Source organism: Lutra lutra, chromosome 12 (assembly GCF_902655055.1).
Source record: "Lutra lutra chromosome 12, mLutLut1.2, whole genome shotgun sequence".
NCBI classification, from domain to species: Eukaryota; Metazoa; Chordata; class Mammalia; order Carnivora; family Mustelidae; genus Lutra; species Lutra lutra.
This window is the reverse complement of record NC_062289.1, coordinates 87,033,209-87,056,910: the sequence shown is the minus strand read 5'-3', so window position 1 is coordinate 87,056,910 and position 23,702 is coordinate 87,033,209. Positions and strand designations below refer to the sequence as shown.

General features: G+C 41.2%; 1 protein-coding gene across 1 annotated transcript in view; it reads left to right on the top strand.

Moving 5' to 3' along the window:
• The first annotated feature begins 346 nt into the window (after nucleotides 1–346).
• The window catches only part of NAA25 (N-alpha-acetyltransferase 25, NatB auxiliary subunit), a 69,874-nt gene continuing 46,518 nt past the window's right edge, over nucleotides 347–23,702 (top strand). The window contains exons 1-7 of the mRNA XM_047698335.1: nucleotides 347–470; nucleotides 12,440–12,525; nucleotides 13,527–13,665; nucleotides 16,516–16,634; nucleotides 21,539–21,613; nucleotides 22,777–22,884; nucleotides 23,358–23,436. Of these exons, the coding sequence (XP_047554291.1) occupies nucleotides 413–470; nucleotides 12,440–12,525; nucleotides 13,527–13,665; nucleotides 16,516–16,634; nucleotides 21,539–21,613; nucleotides 22,777–22,884; nucleotides 23,358–23,436 (664 nt within the window). The 5' untranslated portion in view covers nucleotides 347–412. The remainder of the gene's footprint in view (nucleotides 471–12,439; nucleotides 12,526–13,526; nucleotides 13,666–16,515; nucleotides 16,635–21,538; nucleotides 21,614–22,776; nucleotides 22,885–23,357; nucleotides 23,437–23,702) is intronic.

The window sequence follows — 23,702 nt, the reverse complement described above, 5'->3', positions numbered from 1 at the left end:
GGAGTTCCTGATTCCTCAACAGTTGGTCACAGACAAGTCTAACTGGTCCTCCTTCGGACACAGAGGATAAATACGACAAGCGGGAGCAGCTGAGCTCAACTTTGACCAAGAGTTTCTCCCCTCCTTTCCTCACTACCCAGTACGTGACTCGGAAGGGATTTCAATACCAACAGCCGTCTCTTCCAACCTGGTTGATTCCATCGGGCAAAAGGAGGAAAGATTCCTAACGAAGAACCCATCTCCGTACCCGTAGAGGTCCAAGGGGCTCTAGGGTTTCCCCTTCCGCGCAGGGGCGGTCAGTTGCAACTCTGCGACTATCGCGATAGAAGAGCGAGATCGGCGCTGGCCCTTTAACAGCCCCTTCCCGAGGGCCTGCCCCGCGCGTGCGCACTGCGGTTCTGCGCTTGTCATCATGGCGACGCGGGGCCATGTGCAGGACCCTAACGACAGGCGCCTCCGGCCCATTTACGGTGAGTGCCTGGGGCCAGCATGTTGTCGGCCGGACGCGTCGAGGGCTGTTGAGGCCAGGGCGAAGGTCCGGGAGGGGCGCTGAGGGGGCGGGCGCGGAGCTGGCGGATGCGGGGGGCTGACCGCGCGGGCCTCTAGGCCGCAGCCACCCGCCTCGCGTAGGCGCCGGCCGGGCCTTCCTGCGCCCTGCGGTGGCAGCGGCGCAGTCCAGGCAGCGTCAGGTCGGCAGAGCTGGCCCGACGTGCAGGCCCTGTGAGACACACTCTCGCTGAGACTAGTGCGCTGCCCGCAGGCTGCGTTGTTAATGCCACACCAAAGAAGACCCAGAATCTCAGATGGATCCCAAGCCAGGTGAAAGCTGGCTCCGGCGTGAGGGTGCGACACTCTTATTTGAGGGAAAATTCCTCACTGAAGACTTTTTACTTCCGAGAACCCAGTCTAGGGGGTTGTCTAACTAGCTGTGCTCCGTGCACATGGAGAAACAGGTCCAAAGAGGGGAAGGGGCTGATGCAAGGTCACCCAGATCGAGTCAGGAGCAGGCCGTATTGGAGGCTCCCAATCTAGAGCTCTTTGGTGGAGAAACAGCTGCTCTGGGAGCACGTGGGAGGCGGGGTGGGGGGGTCGTGGGCCCAAAATAGCGGTGAAGAGACAGTGTTAGCTCTTGTCAGAGGGGCATGCAGGGCTTTTCCTTTTTTGCAGCTTCCCTTGTGCTTGCTAAATGGATCCCCCTCCTTAACGCCCTCAGACTTTAAGACCTTGATGTCACCCTCCTACCCGGCTGTGAAAAATCAACAGATTTGAGTCAGGGAGAAACACCTTTTCGGTAGCCGAGATGTTCTGTAATTGAGCAGTGGCCCTTTTCCTCTCTCTACTCATAGATGCTTGGTTTATCTTAGTGAACAGTGAGGAAGGCTTCAAGGTCAGTGGTTTTTGCCAAACTAGACCTCGAGCTTATAGTGTAAATAAATTGAGGTTTCTCCACATGGCTGAGATAATTCAACTTTTTTGGAGGAGGGGGTGACTTTATTTCTGGCACAGTTGGTCCTGCTTTTAAAATTTGTATGATGCTTTACTCACATCTCATTTGATTTTAGCAGCAACCCTTTGAGGTATGAAATAATAGCGAATGTGTGTAGACTGATCATTCTGTCATTCTCTGTTATTGGCCCTTAACATGGCTTATCTCATTTAATAGTCACACATTCTCCTGAGGTGGGTAGTTTTTTCCAGTCCTGCAAATCCCTCCCCCCCTTTTTTCTCCCCACAGATGAGGAAAATGAGGCACTGTTGATGTTGTCTAATTTTCCTAAGGTCACTCAGCTAGCATTTGATGGAGCTAGGATCTGAACCCCAGTGTCCCAAGCTCACCCTCTTCACCACTGCTAGAAAACACCTTACTTTGAGCTGAAGGCACTGACTTGCCAAAGGTCACACTGGTGGTGAGTTGCAGAGATAGGACTCTCTTTCCATTTCCCCGTGGTGTTTGTTACCATATCCTCCGGTATATATTTTCAGAGGGCAGGGATGAAATAAGGATGATTGAAGGGAGGAACTGAATCTAGCCAGGGTTCACAATTTCTGGCTTATTATGACTCTGCAGCAGGAGCTGCCTGCAGACTTTTTTTTTTTTTTTTTAAGATTTTATTTATTTATTTGAAAGAGAATGAGAACATGGGAGGGGGAGGTTCAGAGCGAGAAGCAGACTCCCTGCTGAGCAGGGAGCCCAATGTGGGACTCCATGATCATGACCTGAGTGGAAGGCAGTCGCTTAACCAACTGAGCCACTCAGGCTCCCCCACCTTTTTTAGAGTTTTATTTATTTATTTAAATAATCTCTTTACCCATCATGGAGCTTGAACTCAACCACCCCGAGATCGACCCTGAGATGGAGTGGCATGCTCCTCCTACTGAGTAGCCAGGTGTGCCCTACCCCCGCCTTGAAACTAAAAAGATTTGGTACTTTCCCTTTTTTTTAAATTTAAATTCTAGTTAGCTAACATGCAGGACAGTATTGGTTTCAGGAGTAGAATTCAGTGATTCATCATTTATGTATAGCAAACACCCAGTGCTCATCATAACAAGTGCCTCCTTTAATACCCATCTAGCCCATCCCCTACCCACAAGATTAAGTACTTTTTTTTACTTATTTGACAGAGAGAGAGATCACAAGTAGGCAGAGCAGTAGGCAGAGAGAGGGGGGGGAAACAGGCTCCCCGCTGAGCAGGGAGCCCCTTGCGGGGCTCAATCCCAGGACCCTGAGATCATGACCTGAGCCAAAGGCAGAGGCCTAACCCACTGAACCACCCAGGTGCCCCTTTTAAAGATTTATTTACCTATTAGAAAGGGAGAAAGCACTCAGGTGCTCGGAGGAAGGGGGATGTGGGTGGGGGGAGAAGCAGAGGGAGACAAAAGAAACCCAAGTAGGCTCTGCATATGGAGCCTGACTTGGGGTTCAATTCCAGGATCTCGAGATCATGACCTGAGCTGAAATCAAGAGTCTGATGCTTAGCTGACTGCGCCATCCTGGCGCCCTCAAGATTCGGTATTTTTGAGAATAATTGGATTTCTAAAATTGGCTCTTGAGGACCAAAGAAAATGCTTTTGGCATCCCATAAGTCTTTTAGAAATAAGTGTTTTGAACTACCCAGTAAGAAAAACCTTGTTCATTTCATGTTGCTAAACATTATTATATGTTAACTAGAAGTGACAGGTTGTATTGTCAAAACTGAAGCCAGAATTATGTAGCTTTTGTTAAAGTTAAATGGGAAGAGTATTAGAAGCTTTCAAGAGTTCCAAGGCAATTAATATGAATTGGCAGGAATAGGAAAAGAGAGGTTACCAGCTGCCCTTGACTAATGCACTTTTGACCTCCAAACTTTGGGATAGCCCCTGGTTTTGTGTTTGAATATATTAGTACCCCTAAACCACTGTTGTTCCTTGAATTCATTAGCTATTAAATAAAAAGCTTATGTTTAGTAGGTAGTGCTTACCCACCAGCCAGAAGTTCAACAACTGTCAGCATTAATAGAGTGCTTATTTGTATGCTAACTGTCCAATAGGTAGTAAGATTATTGTGATCATAGTAGTAAACTAAAGGCTGGAGATTAACTTGCTCAGAGTTGCAGCTGGTAAATTGTAGATCTGGATTTTGAACACATTTTACTGAGTGCAGAATTAGCAGCATCACTATCTTTGTATAGCATTATTTGTACTGTCAAGGTTTTAGCATTTTACAGCTGTTGGAAACTTGCCTGTGACCTCAGCTTTTGCTGAATATTGTTTAGGGTAGACAGGACTGTATGGGTGATTAACTGTGAAATTGTGGTGAGTTGAGATGTGGTGGGTTGAAATTATGTTTTCAGTGTTTAGGTTTGGAATGACTTTTCAGAAAGCTCATTAGTTGAAACAATTTCAGAGTGCTTTTCGTTACTCATAAATTGGTTTAGGTATTATATTTTTAGTGTTTGAAAACCACGCCTGACCTTACCAGAACACCTACTTTATTCATTTTCATTTTGCTAAAATTACTGTCTTGTGCTATGTGGTTCTTTACAGATTTTGTACTCAGACATGGTGAGCCCAGTGCCTTTTTTCTACCATTATTATTAATTTAAAGATGTTTTTAGTGGCTGGGGGACAAGCAGGGTGAAAGTGATGGTCAGGTATGGCATGTCATAATGTGTAGAATACAGGAATTGCTAGGTAAGCAATTGTAAAATAGAGAGGTTTCAAAGAAAAAATATTCCCATAGTTTTTAGAATGCACATACACATTTTTACTTACTTTCTGGCACACGATCTTTTGTTCTAATCTTTTACTGGCTTCCAGTCTTGCCGTAGTCTGGGTCAGATGTAACATACTTCCTAGCTGTGTTTCCTGAATGATAATGACTTCTTAGTGAGTTAAGATGTTTCCCTTTGGTGCCTGGCCAACTCCAGGTAGTTATTCTGCTATAGTTCATTAGTAAACGCTTGTTAAGTCCTCAGTCCAATGTGGTACTTATTCTGAGCCTTCTGTTGGGCATTGTTAGCCCTGCGAGTTTTGTCCTGTTTTCCGTCAGGAGTGGTAGGGCATCTTGGTGAGTGAGGATTAATCTTGCCCTTCTTTAGAAAAGTCACTTGGTATAACCTGTTTTCTTTTTTTGAAATTATGACCATTTAAAAGGGTCTGACTTAGACCTATACATTCTAAAGCATTTTAGACTTAAAAGAAGGATTTTCATGCACAGAAAACTCTTAGAAGAGCGGTGCCTGGTTGGCTCAGTCCTTAAGTGTCTGCCTTAGGCTCAGGTCATGATCCCAGGGTCCTGGGATTGAGCCCTGTGTTGGCTCCCTGCTTGGCGGGAAGCATTCTTCTCCCTCTCCCCCTGCTTGTGTTCCCTCTCTCGCTCTCTCTCTCTGTCAAATAAATAAAATCTTTAAAAAATACATGTTAATTAAAAAAAAATAAAATCTTAAAAAAAAAAAAAGAAAGGAATTTCCTACAATGAGTAGAACATAGTGGGAGCATAGGGCAGGATTAAGAGACTAATCTTTTCATGCTATGCTCCTATGAACTGTTCGGATTTTTTTTAATATTTTTTAACTGTGGCTTGCGCTGTTTTTGTTATTTAAAAAATTAGTTGGGGTACCTTGGTGGCTCAGTTGGTTGAATGTCTGACTCTTGGTCTTAGCTCAGGTCTTGATCTCGGGGTCATGAGTTTGAGCCCTGCATTAGGTGCCATGCTGAGCGTGGAGTGGAGCCTCCTTAAAAAAAAAACTTAGTTGAGGGGTGCCTGGCTGGCTCAGTTGGAAGAGCATGCAACTCTTGATCTTGGGGTTGTGAGTTCAAGCTGTTGAGGATGTAGAGATTACTTAATAACTAAAACTTGTATGCCTGGGTGGCTCCATGGGTTAAAGCCTCTGCCTTTGGCTCAGGTCATGATCCTGGGTTCTTGGGATCGAGCCCTGCATCAGGCTCTCTGCTCAGCGGGGAGCCTGTTTCCCCCTCTCTTCTGCCTGCCTCTCTGCCTACTTGTGATCTCTCTCTCTCTCTGTCAAATAAATAAATAAAATCTTTAAAAATAAATAAAACTTGAAAAAAGAAAAGAAAGCTTTACAAAAATTAGTTGAAATGTGTGTGTGTGTGTTTTTTTAAGATTTTATTTATTTGACACAGAGAGACAACAGCGAGAGAGGGAACACAAGCTTGGGGAGTGGAAGAGGGAGAAGCAGGCTTCCTGCTGAGCAGGGAGCCTGATGCGGGACTCCATTCCAGGACCCCGGGATCATGACCTAAGGTGAAGGCATATGCTTAACGACTGAGTCACCCAGGCGCCCCTAGTTGAAAAGATTTTTTAAAAACTTAATAGTATGAAGCCATCACTAATCATTGGTTCTTAGAACTTACTGTTGTGGTCAATTTTTTTTTTTAAGATTTTTTTTTTTTAATTTATTTGACAGATCACAAGTAGGCAGAGAGGCAGGCAGAGAGAGAGGAAGGGAAGCAGGCTCCCCACTGAGCAGAGAGCCCAATGCGGGACTCGATCCCAGCACCCTGAGACCACGACCCGAGCCGAAGGCAGAGGCTTTAACCACTGAGCCACCCAGGCGCCCCATGTTGTGGTCAATTTTTTATGCATGTCATTTTCCTGGTAGACTGCTCAATTTCTAGAAAACTGTCTTTTTCCCCCCTGTATGATTTGTTCATTTCTCTATTCCTTTCTTCATTCACCTTATTTATTGAGGGCCCAATATGTGCTAGGCACAATGTAGATTCAGGGAATGAGTGAGTACCAAACAGCACAGCAGAGACATGGTTTCTGCTTTCAAGGAGCTTGTTTCTTAAAAATAATGGTACACATAATCATTACACTTGTGTTAAGAGCTTTTTTTTTTTTTAAGATTTTTATTTATTTGAGAAAGATTGCGTGTGCACGCATGCCCGCATGCGCACACACACACACACCTGAGTGGTAGGGAGAGTGAGAAGCAGAGCAGGCAGCTTGCCATGGGGCTCAATCCCAGGACTCGGGGATCATGACCTGAGCCAAAGGCAGAGGCTTTAACCCACTGAGCCACCCAGGCGCCCCTGACTCTCTCTTTTTAAAAGTAAGCTCTATGCCTGACATGGGGTGCAAACACATAACCCCTGAGATCAAGAGGCGCATGGTCCATAGACTGAGCCGTGAACCAGTAGACACCCTAAGACTGATCTCTTTCTTACTATCAGTATCCCTAATTGTGATTGGACAAATTAATCCCAGGGCCTCTTCTACCCGGCAGGTAGACAGGCCTGCCTGTGTCATGGTCTACTGTTGTCTGCATATGTAAGGAAGAGTCACTTCTCTTCATATTGTTACCCAGGAAGGTGGCTGGCTCAGTCATTTAACAGATTTTGATAGTCTGTTGCCAATAATTTAACCCAGTATTTCCCAAATTTCTATCATTTTTCTAACCAGTCTGATGATTCCAGCTTTATTATAGTACTATCTGTACTATTAATTACTTAGAATTTTTCTCTAATTTGATTTTTTTTAAAGATTTTATTTAATTATTTGAGAGAGGGGGCGCCTGGGTGGCTCAGTGGGTTAAGCCGCTGCCTTCAGCTCAGGTCATGATCTCAGTCCTGGGATCGAGCCCCGCATCGGGCTCTCTGCTCGGCAGGGAGCCGCTTCCTCCTCTCTCTCTGCCTGCCTCTCTGCCTACTTGTGATCTCTCTGTCAAATAAATATTTGAGAGAGAGAGAGCATGAGAGAGAGCATGAGAGGAGAGAGGTCAGTGGGAGAAGCAGACTCCCTGCTGAGCAGGGAGCCCGATGTGGGACTTGATCCCGGGACTCCAGAATCATGACCTGAGCCGAAGGCAGTCGCCCAACCAACTGAGCCACCCAGGCGCCCCTCTCTAATTTGATTTTTAACGTAAATTTATTTTAAAATAACCTATCGGGGCGCCTGGGTGGCTCAGTGGGTTAAGCCTCTGCCTTCGCCTCAGGTCATGATCTCAGGGTCATGGGATCGAGCCCCGCATCGGGCTCTCTGCTCAGCGGAGAGCCTGCTTCCCCCTCTCTGCCTGCCTCTCTGCCTACTTGGGATCTTTCTCTCCACTAAATAAATAAATAAAAATCTTTTAAAAAAAGAAAGTAAAAAAATTAAAATAACCTACCATTATCATTAATGGAGTACCTTTTACTTATGCTAAGAGAACAAAGTGGTAAAAATAAAAGATGAAAACAAAACAATGTTGTTAAAGTTTTAACTAGATTCTGGTATTTGTGTAGCTGAATCTGAAGTCTATTCTTTGCTGTTAAAAGAAAAAACATTAGAAAGTATTAAGAGGTGGCTGGCTCAGTTGGAAGAGCATTCAGCTCTTGATCTTGGGGTTGTGAGTTTGAGCCCATGTTGAGTGTAGAGATTACTTAATTAATTGATTGATTGATTTAAAAAGATTTTATTTATTTGACAGAGAGAGAACACAAGCAGGGGGAGTGGTAGAAGGAGAAGCAGGCCTCCCTCCGAGCAGTGAGCCCGATGTGGGGCTCAATCCCAGGACTCTGCAATCATGGCCCAAGCTGAAGGCAGCTGCTTAACGACTGAACCATCCAGGCGCCCTGAGAAAGAGAATCTTAAGCAGGCTCCACACCCAGTAAACAGCTGGACGTGGGGCTCACTCTCATGACTCTGAGGTCATGACCTTAGCCAAAATCAAGTTGGAGGCTTAACCTATAGAGCCACCCAGGGGCTCTGGGATATCATTTTTATTGACCTGTTTTCTCCAAGGGCTACATAATTTATATTCTAGAGTCAGGAATGTAAAATGAAAATAGACTTTTCCCTTCTAGGCATGTAGGAAGGGGGAGCCTGACAGCAGACTGGCTGAATATAGTGATATAGTGGAGTGTCTTAGTTAAACTTTTGGGTGCAAGGAGCAGAAACCCATTGACACAAGCTCTAGTGAAGGGGGCTTGTTGTAAACCCTGGTGGGAGCCTAGCGCAGGAATGTAGTGTTCAGGATTTGATGGAAACTGGAGAGCTGTGAGGATCTAAAGTTTTTTTTAAGAGTTTTAAAAATTTATTTATTTGTCAGAGAGAGAGCACAAACAGGAGTGGCAGAAGGAAAAGCAGGCTCCCTACTGAGCAAGAGCCCAATGTGGGACTTGATCCCGGGACCCTGGGATCATGACCTGAGCCAAAGGCAGACACTTAACCGACTGAGCTGTCCAGGCATTCCTAAAGCTTTTTCCCCCCTCCCAATTTCCCCTGGGCTTTTATCTTTGTGTATTTATTCTCTGCTGGGTTCTTCAGACTGCCTTTTTCTTTTTTTTTTTTTCTTTTTTTTTCTTTTTTTCCTTACTCATGAGTTTACCCAGGGTTCACCATGTTGGCTTTGTGACCACACCAAGATGTGATCTCTCCCTACAAGCTTCAGTTAGTTAGCACTTCCCTGACCCCAATCCTTTGATAAAGATAAGTGACATTTTTAATACTTTTATAAATGTTATGTGAATGAAGAGGTGAGATAACTCCTTTTCTTTACTCTGCATCAACTAACTTGCATCCCCTAAGGCTTCTTCAAAATGGAAATTTTGGAGCTGCCAATGGTAATGTCAGACTCAAAATATTTATTTCCTTCCAAATAAGGTTCCCATAGTTTCCTGACTCTTGCTTTGTGACTCAGTGTTGCAGTTACAGTTTACTAGGGAAGAAACCTGATTTACCCTTGGGTCAAATATCCACCCCATTGGGTCTACGTAGTTCCAAGGTCTAGACATGGTCATCCTATCTTGCTCCTGCAGTAGACACAGTGGGAACCATTCCCAGAGAAGAGGGCAGGGGCAGGTAGGTGTAGAGGGAAATGTTAAATGCCCTTGTAGTCCTGACCGCTGGTCTCATCCATTTATGGGCAGATCTTCAGAACTGGGTTCTTATTACAGATGTCTAATTATTCTTCAGGATATGCTCAAAGAACCTGGAGTCTTACAGGAATGAGTCAGAAGTACCTTAGAACTGACTCAGAAAGAGATCAGCCCAAGAGAAAGTATCCTTTATTGAGCTGAAATAAATGTCAGGTATTTCCCATAAGGACAAATGATGGCCTATTGGCTGAGCTATTTAAGAAAACTGGTGTTAGATATTTGGGTAGTTAGGCCAAGATTGTATGCTTTTAGTGTTTTCTGGTTCTCTAGTTTCTCCACCCGAATATTAGGTGTTTCTTTCTAGACTGCAGTTGCATCCATAGCGAGTACGTCTGTCTTTGACCTTCCTCCCTAGATTGTGATTATGTCCAGAGTAGGGCTTCTTAATCTCTTCACCTAGCATTCTTGGTGTTCATCTGTGTTATGGCATTGAAGAAAGACTGAAGAGATGAAACTCATAGGTTCCTGTAGCTCTGTTTTAAGTTTAGTCTAGTATTCATTGGAGGAAAATGGAATTCGTTAGGTAAAATGATAGTTTTTCCGTTATTTGGGGCACTCTGGGCCACCAGTGGCATAGGTTATTTGAGTTTATGCTTCCTTTGTCCCTTGCTGATTTGGGACCTTGATAGACAGAGTGGGACCATAAGAGGTAGTAGATTGTGAACTGGCCTGCATTCAGTCATCTTTCTATAATTAAAATTGACAGCTACCACCCTTGTTGCCCACCTGTAACACTTCTTACTTTCCTTCTCTGGAAATGAATCTTTGTGTGTATACACGTGCACACACACACACACACACACATTTTATTAATGTGCCTTATTTGTTAGAGCAGTTTCAGGTTTACAGAAACATGAGGGAAAAATGCAGAGTTCCTATGTATCCCCACAATCCCATTCCCTCCCCCCAGTTTACTCTATTGTTAATATCTTGATTTACTATGGTACTTTGTTTCAATGGCGGAGCCACTACCATAGGTCATTGTTGTTTCTTTTTTTAAAGATTTTATTTATTTATTTGAGAGAGAGAGCATGAGAGGGGAGAAGGTCAGAGGGAGAAGCAGACTCCCCATGGAGCTGGGAGCCCACTGCAGGACTCGATCCCGGGACTCTGGGATCATGACCTGAGCTGAAAGTAGTCGCCCAACCAACTGAGCCACCTAGCGCCCAGGTCTTTTTTTTTTTTTTTTTTTTTTTAAGATTTTGTTTATTTGTTTTTGAGAGAGAGTAAGCACAAGCAGGGGAAGGGGCAGAGGGAGAAGCAGATTCCCCACTGTGCAGGGAGTCCAATGCAGGATTTGATCCCAGGATCCTGGGATCATGACCTGACCCATCCAGGTGCCCTGATAGGTTATTTTTAACTAATGTCCATAGTTTGCTAGTTTACATTAGCATTTATTCTTTGTGTTGTATCTTCTGTGTGTGTGTCTGTGTGTGTGTCTGTGTGTTTTAAAGATTTTATTTATTTATTTGACAGTCAGAGATCACAAGTAGGCAGAGAGGCAGGCAGAGAGAGAGAGGAGGAAGCAGGCTCCCTGCTGAGCAGAGAGCCCAATGCGGGGCTCGATCCCAGGACCCTGGGATCATGACCTGAGCCAAAGGCAGAGGCTTTAACCCACTGAGCCACCCAGGCGCCCCTATTTTTTTTTTTTTTTTAAGATTTTATTTATTTATTTGAGAGCGAGAGATCACAAGTAGGCAGAGAGGCAGAGAGAGAGGGGGGGGGAAGCAGGCTCCCTGCTGAGCAGAGAGCCAGATGCGGGGCTCGATCCCAGGACCCTGGGATCATGACCTGAGCTGAAGGCAGAGGCTTTAACCCACCGAATCACCCAGGCACCCCTTCTGTGGGTTTTGACAAAAGTATGATGACCTATATCCATCATTACATAATCATAATAGTTTCACTGCACTAAAATTCCCCTGTGCTCCATCCATTCATCCTACCCCCAGCCCCCGGTGATCACTGATTGTTTCATTGTCTCTATACTTTTTGCCTTTTCCAGAATGTCATGTAATTGGAATCATAGAGTATATAGCCTTGTCAGATTGGCTTCTTTCACATAGCAATATGCATTTAAAGTTCCCTAGTGCTTATTTGTCCTCATTTCTTTTATCACTGAATAATATTTCGCTGTATGGGTGTATCACAGTTCGTTTATTCATTGGCCCATTGAAGGACGTCTTGGTTGCTTCCAGGGTTTGGTAGTTGTGAATATAACGGCCATAAACATTTGTGTGCAGATTTTTGTGTGGAGGTAAGTTTTCAGCTTATTTGTGTAGATATCAAGGAGCACGATTGTTGATCACATGGCAGAGTATGTTTAGCATTTAAAGAAACTGTCAGGGGCGCCTGGGTGGCTCAGTGGGTTAAGCCGCTGCCTTCGGCTCAGGTCATGATCTCAGAGTCCTGGGATCGAGTCCTGCATCGGGCTCTCTGCTCAGCGGGGAGCCTGCTTCCTCCTCTCTCTCTGCCTGCCTCTCCGTCTACTTGTGATCTCTGTCAAATAAATAAATAAAATCTTAAAAAAAAAAAAAAAAGAAACTGTCAGACTGTCTTCCATGGTGGATGTACCATTTTACCTTCCCAGCAGCGCTGAGTGAGAGGTGCTGTTGCTCCATGCGCTCACCAGCATTTGATCCGTAACTTATTTTGAGTTATCTGTGCCTCATCTGCCCCGCACTGATTTGGGACCTTGATGAGCGAAGAGGGATCAGATAGTAGTAGTAGTAGTAGGTTGTGGACTGACCTGTTTTAGAATTGACAGCTACCACCATTTCCCATTTATGACACTTCCCATCTTCTTCTAGATCTTCTCATCTGGAAATGAATCTTTGCTTTTGTTAGACTTGGATAATAATTGATTCCTTTTTTTCCTTACCACAATTTTATAACAAGTCTGAGAGATGACTACAGGAATATAAGATTGTATTCTGTACCATCCTAGCCATTTAGAGTTAAAATTGGTACCATGATGTTTTTAATACTGAATTAAAATACTTTATGAAACATCTCATACCAGCCTATTCATTTTTCTTACTTGTCAAAGGAATATAATAACTATCATAATTTGTTTTCATAGATTATCTTGATAATGGTAATAATAAAATGGCAATTCAACAAGCAGATAAATTGTTGAAGAAACATAAGGATCTTCATTGTGCTAAGGTAAGGTCATTTGCTCTTGAGTTACTTATATTTGGTGGGTTATATATTATAATCTTAAAAGGGAAAGAGTATTAAATCTGTTTAGTGACTCTGTTTTTTCAGGTTTTTTCCCCCCCAGGTTTTTTTTTTGTTTGTTTGTTTTTTGTTTTGTTTTTTAAGCAGGCTCCATGCTTAGTGTGGAGCCCAACACAGGACTTGAATTCACATGTCTGAGATAAAGAGTTGCACACTCCACCAACTGGGCCAGCCAGTCACCTCTCTAAGCCATTTATTTTTCTGATTACTTAAATGCCATAAATAGTATTTAATTAAAAGCTAACTATTTGTTTCTTTGGATATTTTGGACATAATTTAGCTAATTCAATTATCTTATATTGATACGCTTCTTTTTTTAAGCAGTGTTGTGCCTTTTCTCTATTTTTTTAAGTAGGTTCCGCGTCCACTGTGGGATTTTAAACTCACAACCTTGAGACTGAGCATTGTATGCTCTACAGACTGACAGCCAGGTGCCCCTGTTGTGCCATCTTAATATTACTGAAATAGAAAAGAATCTTTTTTTTTTTTTTTAAGATTTTATTTACTTGACAGAGAGAGACACAGCGAGAGAAGGAACACAAGCAGGGCACGTGGGAAGAGGGAGAAGCAGGCTTCTCGCTGAGTAGGGAGCCCAGTGCGGGGCTCGATCTCGGGACCACAACCCAAGCCGAAGTCTGATGCTTAATGACTGAGCCACCCAGGTGCCCCAGAAAGAATCTTGATGTGCTGAAATTTTTAGTAAAATATGGTTTACTTGATTAGCAGCCTAGGTGTACCTTAAAACTTGTGTTTTCAAGTTGGCCTTCTTTGGCTCTTTTTTTTTTTTTTTTTTTTTTAAGATTTTATTTATATGACAGTGAGGGAACACAAGTACAGGGAGCAGGAGAGGTTCCCCTCTGAGCAGGGAGTTTGGCTTATATTTTCATTTCTGTCCTTTTAAAACTAATGTTTTTCTTGTGTATCAGGTTTTAAAGGCAATTGGTTTACAGAGAACTGGAAAGCAAGAGGAAGCCTTCACCTTGGCACAGGAGGTGGCGGCTCTTGAACCCACAGATGACAACTCGCTACAGGCACTGACTATTCTTTACCGGGAGATGCATCGACGTGTGTTTCTTTTTCACTGTTTTTAATACTGAGCTGAAGTTTTTGTTTCTTTCCTTTTCTTTTTTCTTAAGATTTATTTATTTATTTTAGAGAGAAAGCATGTAAGGGGAGGAGGGGCAGAGGGAGAGAAGAGAGACACTCTTTTTTTTTTTTTTTTAAAGATTTTATCCATTTATTTGACAGAGAGAGATCACAAGTAGACAGAGAAGCAGGCAGAGAGAGAGAGAGAGAGAGAGGGAAGCAGGCTCCCTGCTGAGCAGAGAGCCCAATGCGGGACTCGATCCCAGGACCCTGAGATCATGACCTGAGCCGAAGGCAGCGGCTTAACCCACTGAGCCACCCAGGCGCCCAAAAGAGACACTCTTAAGCAGGCTTCATACCCAGCTTGGAGCCCAAGGTCGGGCTCCATCTCATGACCCTGAGATCATGACCTGAGCTGAAATTAAGAGTTGGACTTGACTGACTGAGCCACCCAAGTGCCCCAAGCTTTTGTTTATTTCTGATTGAGTTCTGTATTTGTTTCTTTTTGTTTGTTTGTTTTTTTAAGATTTTGTTTGTCTTACAGACAGATCACAAGTAGGAAGAGAGGCAGGCAGAGAGAGAGGGGGAAACAGGCTCTGAGAGCCTGAGCAGAGAGCCCGACATGGGGCTGGATCCCAGGACCGCGGGATCATGACCTAAGCCGAAGGCAGAGGCTTTAACCCACTGAGCCACCCAGGCGCCCCTGATTTCTATATTTGTTCATTTGACTTATCACTCATGTTTTGAGTGGACGGCGATAGGCAAAATAATGCATTGACCAGGATTTACAAAGACTGCAGGCAGAAAGGATATTTTACATGTATAGTACCGTGAATTGGAATGAGAACTTGAGGTCAATTTATGACATTTTGATTTACTAAATGGAAGAGTTACCCTTTTTTACTATTTGATATGGAAAATTTCAAACATAAAAAAACCAGAGCAGAATAATAAATCTCACTATGCACCTTAAGTGATCATGTCACATGGCAAATTTTATCTGTATCCCATCCCCCTGCTAGATTATTTCTGAGCATATTCTATGTAGTCTACCATTTCACCTATAAATAAAGCTTTTTGTTATTTCTCAAATCTTTTATTATGGAATGATCTATATCTTCCATAATACATATTATAAAAGGCACATTTTATATAACACACTAGAATACTTGGTATGGAATAATGAACATTCATGAATCCACCAACCAACTTAAGAAACAGAGCATCATCTATACTGACAGATTCCTATGTGTTCCCTATCAGTTTCACTTCCCCTTTTACATTCCAGCAGGTACTTGCTTTCCTGAATATATTTTATTATCTTGCTTTTAAAAAATCTTTATCACATTTGTTTTTCTAAGTAATACTTTATTAATTTTGCTCAGTTTTGACTTAAAAAGTTTTGCCCTTGGGGTACCTGGGTGGCTCAGTCGGTTAGGCATCTGCCTTCAGCTCAGGTTATGATCCCAGAGTCCCAGGATTGAGTCCACATTGGGCTCCCTGCTCAGTGGGGACTCTGCTTCTCCCCATGCCCCTCACCCAATTTGTGCTGTCTCTCATTCTCTCTCTCTCAAATAAATGGGTAAAATCTTAAAAAAAAAAAAAGTTTTGCCCTCAAACCATCATGTTGTGTACCTTAAAGTATACAATTTTTGTTAGTTATTCCTCAATAAAGCTGGTAAAAATAAAATTTTGCTAACCTAGTAGATAGAAATGTTACTTTATAGTTTTGTTATTCATTTTTTTAAAAGATTTTATTTGAGAGAGAGAGCGTGCACGCGAGCACAAGGGGAGGGGGGAGAGGGAGAAGCAGACTTCCCGTTGAGCAGGGTGCCTAATGTGGGGCTTGATACCAGGATTCTGGGATCACGACCTGAGCTGAAGGCAGACACTTAACTGACTGAGCTACCCAGGTGCCCCTTGTTTTTAATTTTTAAAAAGACAGAACTTAAGAGTTGGGGATTATATCTATTTAGGGATTATGTTGATTTAGAGATACGGTTTCTCCCCGTTTTTTAAAAAATCATTTATTTCACAAATACTGAATGTTTCTCTGTGAAAAGTATTGTATCCAAGTCAAAGATGAAAGGGGGTCTCTCTGCCCCTGTGTTACTCACAGTCTATAAGGGGAAATTCATGGGTAACTGGTTGGCTCAGTCAGTAGAGCATGTGACTCTTGATCCTCAGGGTCGTGGGTTCAAGCCCCACATTGGATGTAGAGCTCAATTAAAAAAATAAGGAAATTCATGAGAGGACTGTATTCTACATTATGTGTTAATAAATGTTTTAAGAGACTTATTTACAAAATTTAAAGATGGCAGAAGGAAGCTGTGATCAGACTGGATGGAGGTGCAGAGACGGTGTTCAGGGAAGGATTACATTTGAACTTTTCACAGTTCCTTTCAGTGAGGATAACATTTGAGCTGGGTCTTGGTCTTGGATGATGTTCACTAAGTAGAAAAGAGAGGAAAGGAGAATCCAGGCAGAGGGAACAGAGTAAAGGCGTGGGGAGGTATGATACAGCAGAGGGGGTTGTTCAGCGTGCTGGAACACTAAGTGCTGCGGGAAATAAGTACGAAGGAGACAGGCTGAATCCTGAGGGGTCTTATTTATATTGTAAATGTGTTGGGAGGCCTGAGCTATTTCATGCTTCATCAACTAACACCCAACCAAGAGAAGAGTAATGATCAGATGAGGCAAAACAAATACTTTCTTCTTCCTTAGTGACAAGAGACATCTATTTCCTCCAAAGGGGGAAAAAATTAAATGCTATTAAGATTTAAGGTATACTTCAATAATTAAAGAATATCCTATTTCTCTTTATCCTAGCGGAGTTAGTTACAAAACTCTATGAAGCAGCTGTGAAGAAAGTTCCCAATAGTGAGGAGTATCACTCTCACCTCTTCATGGCTTATGCCAGAGTGGGCGAATATAAGAAAATGCAACAGGTAACTTGATTCCAAACCTCCAGGATTGTGGGATTTGCCATTAGATACAAGTCTCCTTAAATTCGACTTAATTGTAGGAATGTGTGTGCATGTATGTGGATGTTTGCATCTGTGTGTAGAGCTGAATCTGTGTTTGTGGAAATCAGGCAGATACTTTCTTTGTGTGTGGGTTTTTTTTTTTTTTTTTTCCTTTGTGTGTTTTAAAGATGAACTATATTCAGGTTCTTTGTTTTATTTGGGGGAAATCTGGTTGTTCTTTGGTGTCCTGGTGGTATGTTTTCTTTGGTTCTGGTAAGTTGGCCTCAAATTGTCCCGGTGCATGAGATTGCTGTTGTATTTTCAGAAAATGAGCAGAAATCCCAGAACAAAAAATGAACAGACTATAGAAGGATTAAAGTTTGCATCTACTTTGTAAATTTAACTCCTTGTAGCCTGTTAAGATTTTTAAATCCACTGGGGAAAATTCCCCACTCTTTGGATATTTATCTTTTTCGCCAGAGGTAGCTTATTCTCCAGTTAGCACATTTTTGATGTTCCATGTATTTAGATGTATGTGAAGAAGTCCATTTGGACTAGTGGGTGGGTAAAGTCAACATCCCAGAGAAGTGAGACTGTTAAGCCCATAAAGGGTTATGATGTCAAACTAGTATTTTTTTAGAAATGGCTTTGTTTGTGGTTATGATTTTTTCTGAAAGCAAGGCTTTCTTACTTGTGTTTTTGTTTTGTCTTATTCTTTACTTGAAATATCAAACTATCACAGTAGATAAATTAGGGAGCATGGAAGGTACTATATTGATATAAATCCTTTCTCCTTAAAATTAATCTTTGTTTATAAAAGTTTTTAAATTACAAGATTTTTTTTTCCCCAAATAAAATTTTTTGAAGGTGTTTTATTTTCTGATGGATTTTATTCTCAGGAAAAATATGCAGAGATTATAATTTTTCTTTTAATGTAAAATGAGTATATATTTTTAAATTGGCAACAGTAACATGTATGTATGTAAATCTTTAATATCATTTTTACTTCTGTGCTTGCTTCGGCAGCACATATACTAAAATATTTTTACTTCTAGGAATATGTTTTAAGTAAAATATATTAAATGTCCATTAATACAGGTAGAGTTAAAGGAATTAAGCTTCATTCACATGGTAGAATAAAATGCAACACCCCACTTCCCCTCAAATAGTACTATGTCTCTGTCTTATATCTCTAAGGGAACGTACCAAAATGTTACCAGGATATAGGCCTATGATACTTTTCTTTCTCTTAATTTCTTTTTTTTTAAAGTATATGTTAATTTTATGATCCCACAAAACACACTTTTGAACATGTTTATTATATATACATGCAATAAAATAACAAAAAGGACAAGTATGTACAATGACAATATTAGGGTAAATTTTGAACGAAGGAGAAAATAATCTGCCACTTGAACAACTTTTTTTTTTTTAAACAGTTGAACTTTACATGTTGGCAGAGATACACGTATACTTTTGCATCCTGCTCTTTGGAGCCACTGCTTTGATGTGGCTTAATAGTCATTAATCCTTAATATGTTGTAGCTGTAGCTTGTTTTTTTGTTGTTTGTTTTAAAGATTTATTTATTTGAGAGAGAGAGAGAGTGAGCAAGAGAGAGAAGTGGATCGGGGGAGGGGAAGACGGAGAGGGAGCAGCAGACTCCTCAGAGCAGTGAGACATGGGGCTTGATGACATGTGGCTCGATCATAGGACTCTGGGATTATGACTTGAGCCAAAGGCAGACACTTAACCAAGTGAGCCACCCAGGCACTCTGTGATAGCTTGTTTTACATTATTCCATGCTAATATATTGGAAGAATGGAGCATTCTGGTGTTAAATGTTTCAGAATGAAATGTCTTATTTTTGTTTTACCTCTTTTGCTGCTTGGATAGTTAGAGTTTCTTAGTTTTTGTGTATGTTTATTTTGCGTAAGTGGTATGTCAGTCTGGGTAGAAAGTAGTTTACAAATTAAATATCATGTTTCTTGAGGGTGAGCATTTCTGTTTTGTTCACTGTGGAATCCTCAGTGCCTAGAATAGCATCTACACAATAAATTTTTGATAAATGAATGATTTGCATTAACTTGTGGAGGTAAAAAAGAGAGGGAAGCCAGGGAATCAGGAAACTTAAGGATTTCTGCTGTCCCAAATGACATCCCTGGCAGGTAATATTTAAAATCATCTTTTTTTTTTTTTCTTTTTAAATATTTTATTTATTTATTTGACAGATAGAGAGAGAGAGAGATCACAAATAGGCAGAGAGGCAGGCAGAGAGAGAGGGGGAAGCAGGCTCTCCGCTGAGCAGAGGCCCTGATGCAGGGCTTGATCCCAGGACCCTGAGATCATGACCTGAGCCGAAGGCAGAGGCTTAACCCAGCCGCCCCTTAAAATCATCTTGAATGAAGATTTGCTATGGGTTCAAAGGTGATTGGACTTTTCTTTTTCTATAAATGACATTCCTTCGTTCATTTGTTTTTTGACATTCCTGTATTGAGTCTCCAGTTCACGGTAGTGTTTTTTATTTTTTAGTTTTATTTTAAAAAAAGATTTTATTTATTTATTTATTTATTTGATAGAGATTACAAGTAGGCAGAGGGGCAGAGAGAGAGAGAGAGAGGAGGAAGCAGGCTCCTGGCCAAACAGAGAGCCCAATGCGGGGCTTGATCCCAGGACCCTGGGATCATGACCTGAGCCGAAGGCAAGAGGCTTTAACCCACTGAGCCACCCAAGTGCCCCTTTATTATTTTTTTTAAGATTTTATTTATTTATTTGACAGAGAGAGAGAGCACAAGCAGGGTGAGAGGCAGAGGGAGAGGGAGAAGCAGACTCCCTGCAGAGCAGGGGAAGCCAAATACAGGGTTGGATCTCAGGACTCCGGAATCATGACCTGAGCTGAAGGCAGTGGCTTAACCAACTGAGCCACCCACGTGCCCCTCACAGCCATGTTTTTTAAACTTATGTGTCTTCAGAAGTTTTCTGTATCAGCAGAGTATCAGTGTTTGCAACATAGTATAGGGTGCAGGCATGAAATTTTTGTCTTTTTTTTTTTGTATGAAAAGTTCATATTAATTTTATATTCTCCTTTTTAATTTCTATATGTCATTATAAAAATGTTTTCTTTCCCCAGATGATCAAGTAAAATTGGTTTTCTAGCACTTTTCATTCTATTCCTCCAGGGTTTGGTGTTAGAAGCAGGGACCTTAAGCCATCTTAGACTCTCCTTTTTTTCTTTATTCTTTTTTTTTTTTTTTTTAAGATTTTATTTGTGAGAGAGAGAGGGAAAGCAGGAGAGAGCATGAGCAGGGGGAGGTACAGAGGCAGGGGGAGAAGCAGACTGTCCACTCAGCAGGGTGCCTTAGGCAGGGCTCCATCCCAGGACCTTGAGATCATGACCTGAGCCAAAGGCAGATGCTTAACCAACTGACCCCCACCCCACCCCCAGGTGCCCTTTACACTCTCCTTATTCTGTATTGTCCATTTTGTCTCTAAGTCATCTTGACTCTTTCTCTACAGTGTCTTTGAGGTCTCTTTGCTGTTTGATCTACCTCATCCTGGTTTAGTTCCTCATTGCCTCATCTCCTATTTTTTTCCTTCATGGTACAGCTAAAATACTCTTTCTAGAAGAATATAGATGTGTACATGTCACTCCCTTACTCTATATAACAGACTCCTTTTTGAGTGCTTCACAACCAGGTTATCTGTTACCCTTTGGCCCTTTTCCCCCACCAGTCCTCTTAATCCTTATTTATAGCCAAACATCCCATTTTTTCTTGTCAACATGTCTTTTCTTTCTTTAATATTTTTGTTCAGATTCGTTTTGCTTCTACCTGGAATTGATTCACTTATTTAGCCGCTCACCCCAAATGTTTGTATTTGTGTACATGTATCCTTAACCCCATCTTTGCCTATAGACATTCTGTTTGAGCTTCAAGGTTCATGTGAAAGACGGCTACTTTGAAGAAGACTTTATGATTAAATTCCCTTCCCTACTTTCCTTTAAAGAAAGAAAAAGAAAGGAATAAACAAACTTAACCATGCCTTTTTTGGAGACAAAAAAGCATTGTATTTTTGTATAGGATGTTTATTTTTTTGCCAAGTATTATTTTAGTCATTTGAATATTTGTCTTATCACTTTCCCTAGCTTTTAAGTATGTTTGGGACCAGGACTCAATCTTTGTATCATGGGCAGGTATTAATAGACATTTCCTTCCACTTAATAGGGACTCCGTGTAATTTTTCAAGTGGATTGAAGATAGGCAAAAGATTAAAAAAAATGGTAACAGTGACAATTAGCTGAGTTCTTAGAATTGATTACTAATTGGCTAATTATGGGCAGATTCTCAGTTATACATGAATAGATCTATTTTATTCCTTGTTGCCATGTCCCTGCTTTTAAGTATTTCATATTATACATTTCACAAAGAAAGGGTTCAGTTCTAGTTAATGGTATTTTGAAAGAACCTGATTGTTTTCCTAACCTAGGAATTATTATTTTTTTAATAATGTCAGAGTTAAGTTTTCTGATTTTAAGTATAAATATACTGTCTGGATTTTTTTATTTGTTTTACTCTAACTGGTTAGTACAGTATTTTTAGGTAAGTTTGTTGGTGTACATTCATAAGCCAAATTGTGTTTGTTGGTAGTCTGTCAGAACCATATTGGATTACTGTGCTTTCCAAAAATAATGGCCTTTAATTTGAAGAAATCTGGTTCAAAAGGTGAAATATTCCTGATGATATAAAAATTCACCTTTGTGATTACCTGTATTGGTATCCATAGAGAATATCCATCAAGCCACTAGGCACTTAAAGTAACTATCTAGATCTTTAATTGCCCTCTGTATGATGTTTTCTAAATTAAGTATTTATGGCTCTCTGTCTTTCAGGCTGGCATGGCTCTATATAAAATTGTCCCCAAAAACCCTTATTACTTTTGGTCTGTGATGAGCTTAATTATGCAAGTGAGTATGGCATTTAGAATGGGATTGAGATTTGTTTTTATTTTTGTATATAGTTATTTGTCCTTGTCTTCTGAACAGCTTGGGTAATGTGTTGTATCATGTGTCAAACAGGGACTTTACATACTGTCAGTTGACTTTGTGAGTTGGGGGGTTTGGTATTTATTCCTCATGAGTTGGTATATCGGTTTATTTTTGTGTAGCACAGACTGTATTTCCCCTGAATCTTAGATCCATTACTGGGTTATTTGATTAAGTATGAGCCTCGAAATATTTGATATTTTGCTTGAGGTTTTTCTTTAAGACAATAGGGTTTAGTGAACATGTTATTGAACTGGATGGCCTTGTTTTACCAATTCTGGTTTTTGAACCTCAGTTTGCTCTTCTGCAGAATAGAGATCCTTATCTCCCAGAGCTACTGTCAGGACCAAAAAGGAGATAGTGTGTAAGAGAAGATGGGAAGGAAAGAGTTAAAATGTAGCAGTTAAGTCAGAGAGGCTCTGGGTGCAGACAGGTTTGTGTTCATATACTGGATTCAGGACATGTCTTAGTTGTTGGGGAATCTCTTCGTTTAGCTACGAAATAAGCATGATAGCTACCTTGAGCTACTGAGCTCTGAGCAGAATCTCAGGCAATGTTAAAATTATTAATATGCCTTGATTTTAATTATCAATCTAAGATAATCTTAATTTTCAAAACTAGTTAATACTAGGCTGTATAAATGGAAGGTATTGGCCTTTTCCCTCCAATATGTGAGCATCTCAAAAGGACATCTGAAGGGCTTTTCTCTTCAAACACCTGATGATACCCTTTACATATAATGAGCATTATAGGTATACGCCCTCTTAACATAGTTCTAGAAAAATGTATGAATAACCTATTTAAAAGTTAGGCCATTTAAAAGTTTATTTTAGTTTATATAGGCCATTTAAAAGTTATGGTGGAAATCCAGTTTGTCAAAAATGTATAGAATAATGAATCTTTAACAAATCTCTTCTAAGGCAAACCACTCTAATGTGTCTTCGTGGCAAGTTCAAATTAGGTCTAATATTTGACGGGCTGGACTGATAATTATGTGCTGGGGTCACGGTAATGGTCTGCCTGGTAATATAAATAGTGCAAGCGGGGGAGAAATTAGAATGAAACATTTATTTTTTCTCCTATAGTCTATATCGGCACAGGATGAAAACCTCTCAAAAACGATGTTTTTGCCCCTTGCTGAAAGAATGGTAGAAAAAATGGTGAAAGAAGACAAGATAGAGGCCGAGGCTGAAGTGAGTAATGGAAGTCCTACAAAAGCCCTACTTTTGTATTCGCATGCGTTTGATATTGCTACAATATTATGTATTATAGTATTACAGTATTATAAACTGCTGTCTTACTCCAGAGAGAGCTGGGTCCTCATTCTTGTCTTTTGTATAAATAGGAAGTTTTAGGCTTAAGTATAATGAACATTCTTACTGCTGATTTCATCTCATTTGAAGATAGTGTTCTTTTCTCTTGATATTTTAAAAATTAAATTAAATTAGAATTTAGTTTTTTTAAGTAGGCTCTACACCCACAATGGAGTCCAAGGCAGGGCTTGACTTCATGACCTTGATGTCAAGACCTGAGCTGATACCAGGAGTCCGACATTTAACTGTCCGAGCCACCTAGATGCCCCTAGATAACTTTTTAAAAGCATGCAAACGATTGTTCTTGTTGAAAAGTTTTGATTGTTGCATTTCTTATTTGTTTCTTTTGTAAGGTTGAACTTTATTATATGATCTTGGAACGTTTGGGAAAGTACCAGGAAGCCTTGGATGTTATCAGAGGAAAATTAGGAGGTAATTTTTAATTAGGAGGTAATGAGTTGGGGGACAAGGGAAGGGGCAGAGGGAGAGGGAGAAGCAGACTCCGTACTGAGCGGGAAGCCTGACCCCATGGGCTGATCCCAGGACCCTGAGGGTGCTTAACCAATTGAGCCACTTAGGTACCACCCCCCGCTTTTTTTTTTTTTTTTTAAGATTTTATGTATTTATTGTTTTAATGTTGCTTATCTTTAATTCTTTAATTTCAGCCTCCTCGCAGATGGGTGAAGTCAGCCTTTCTG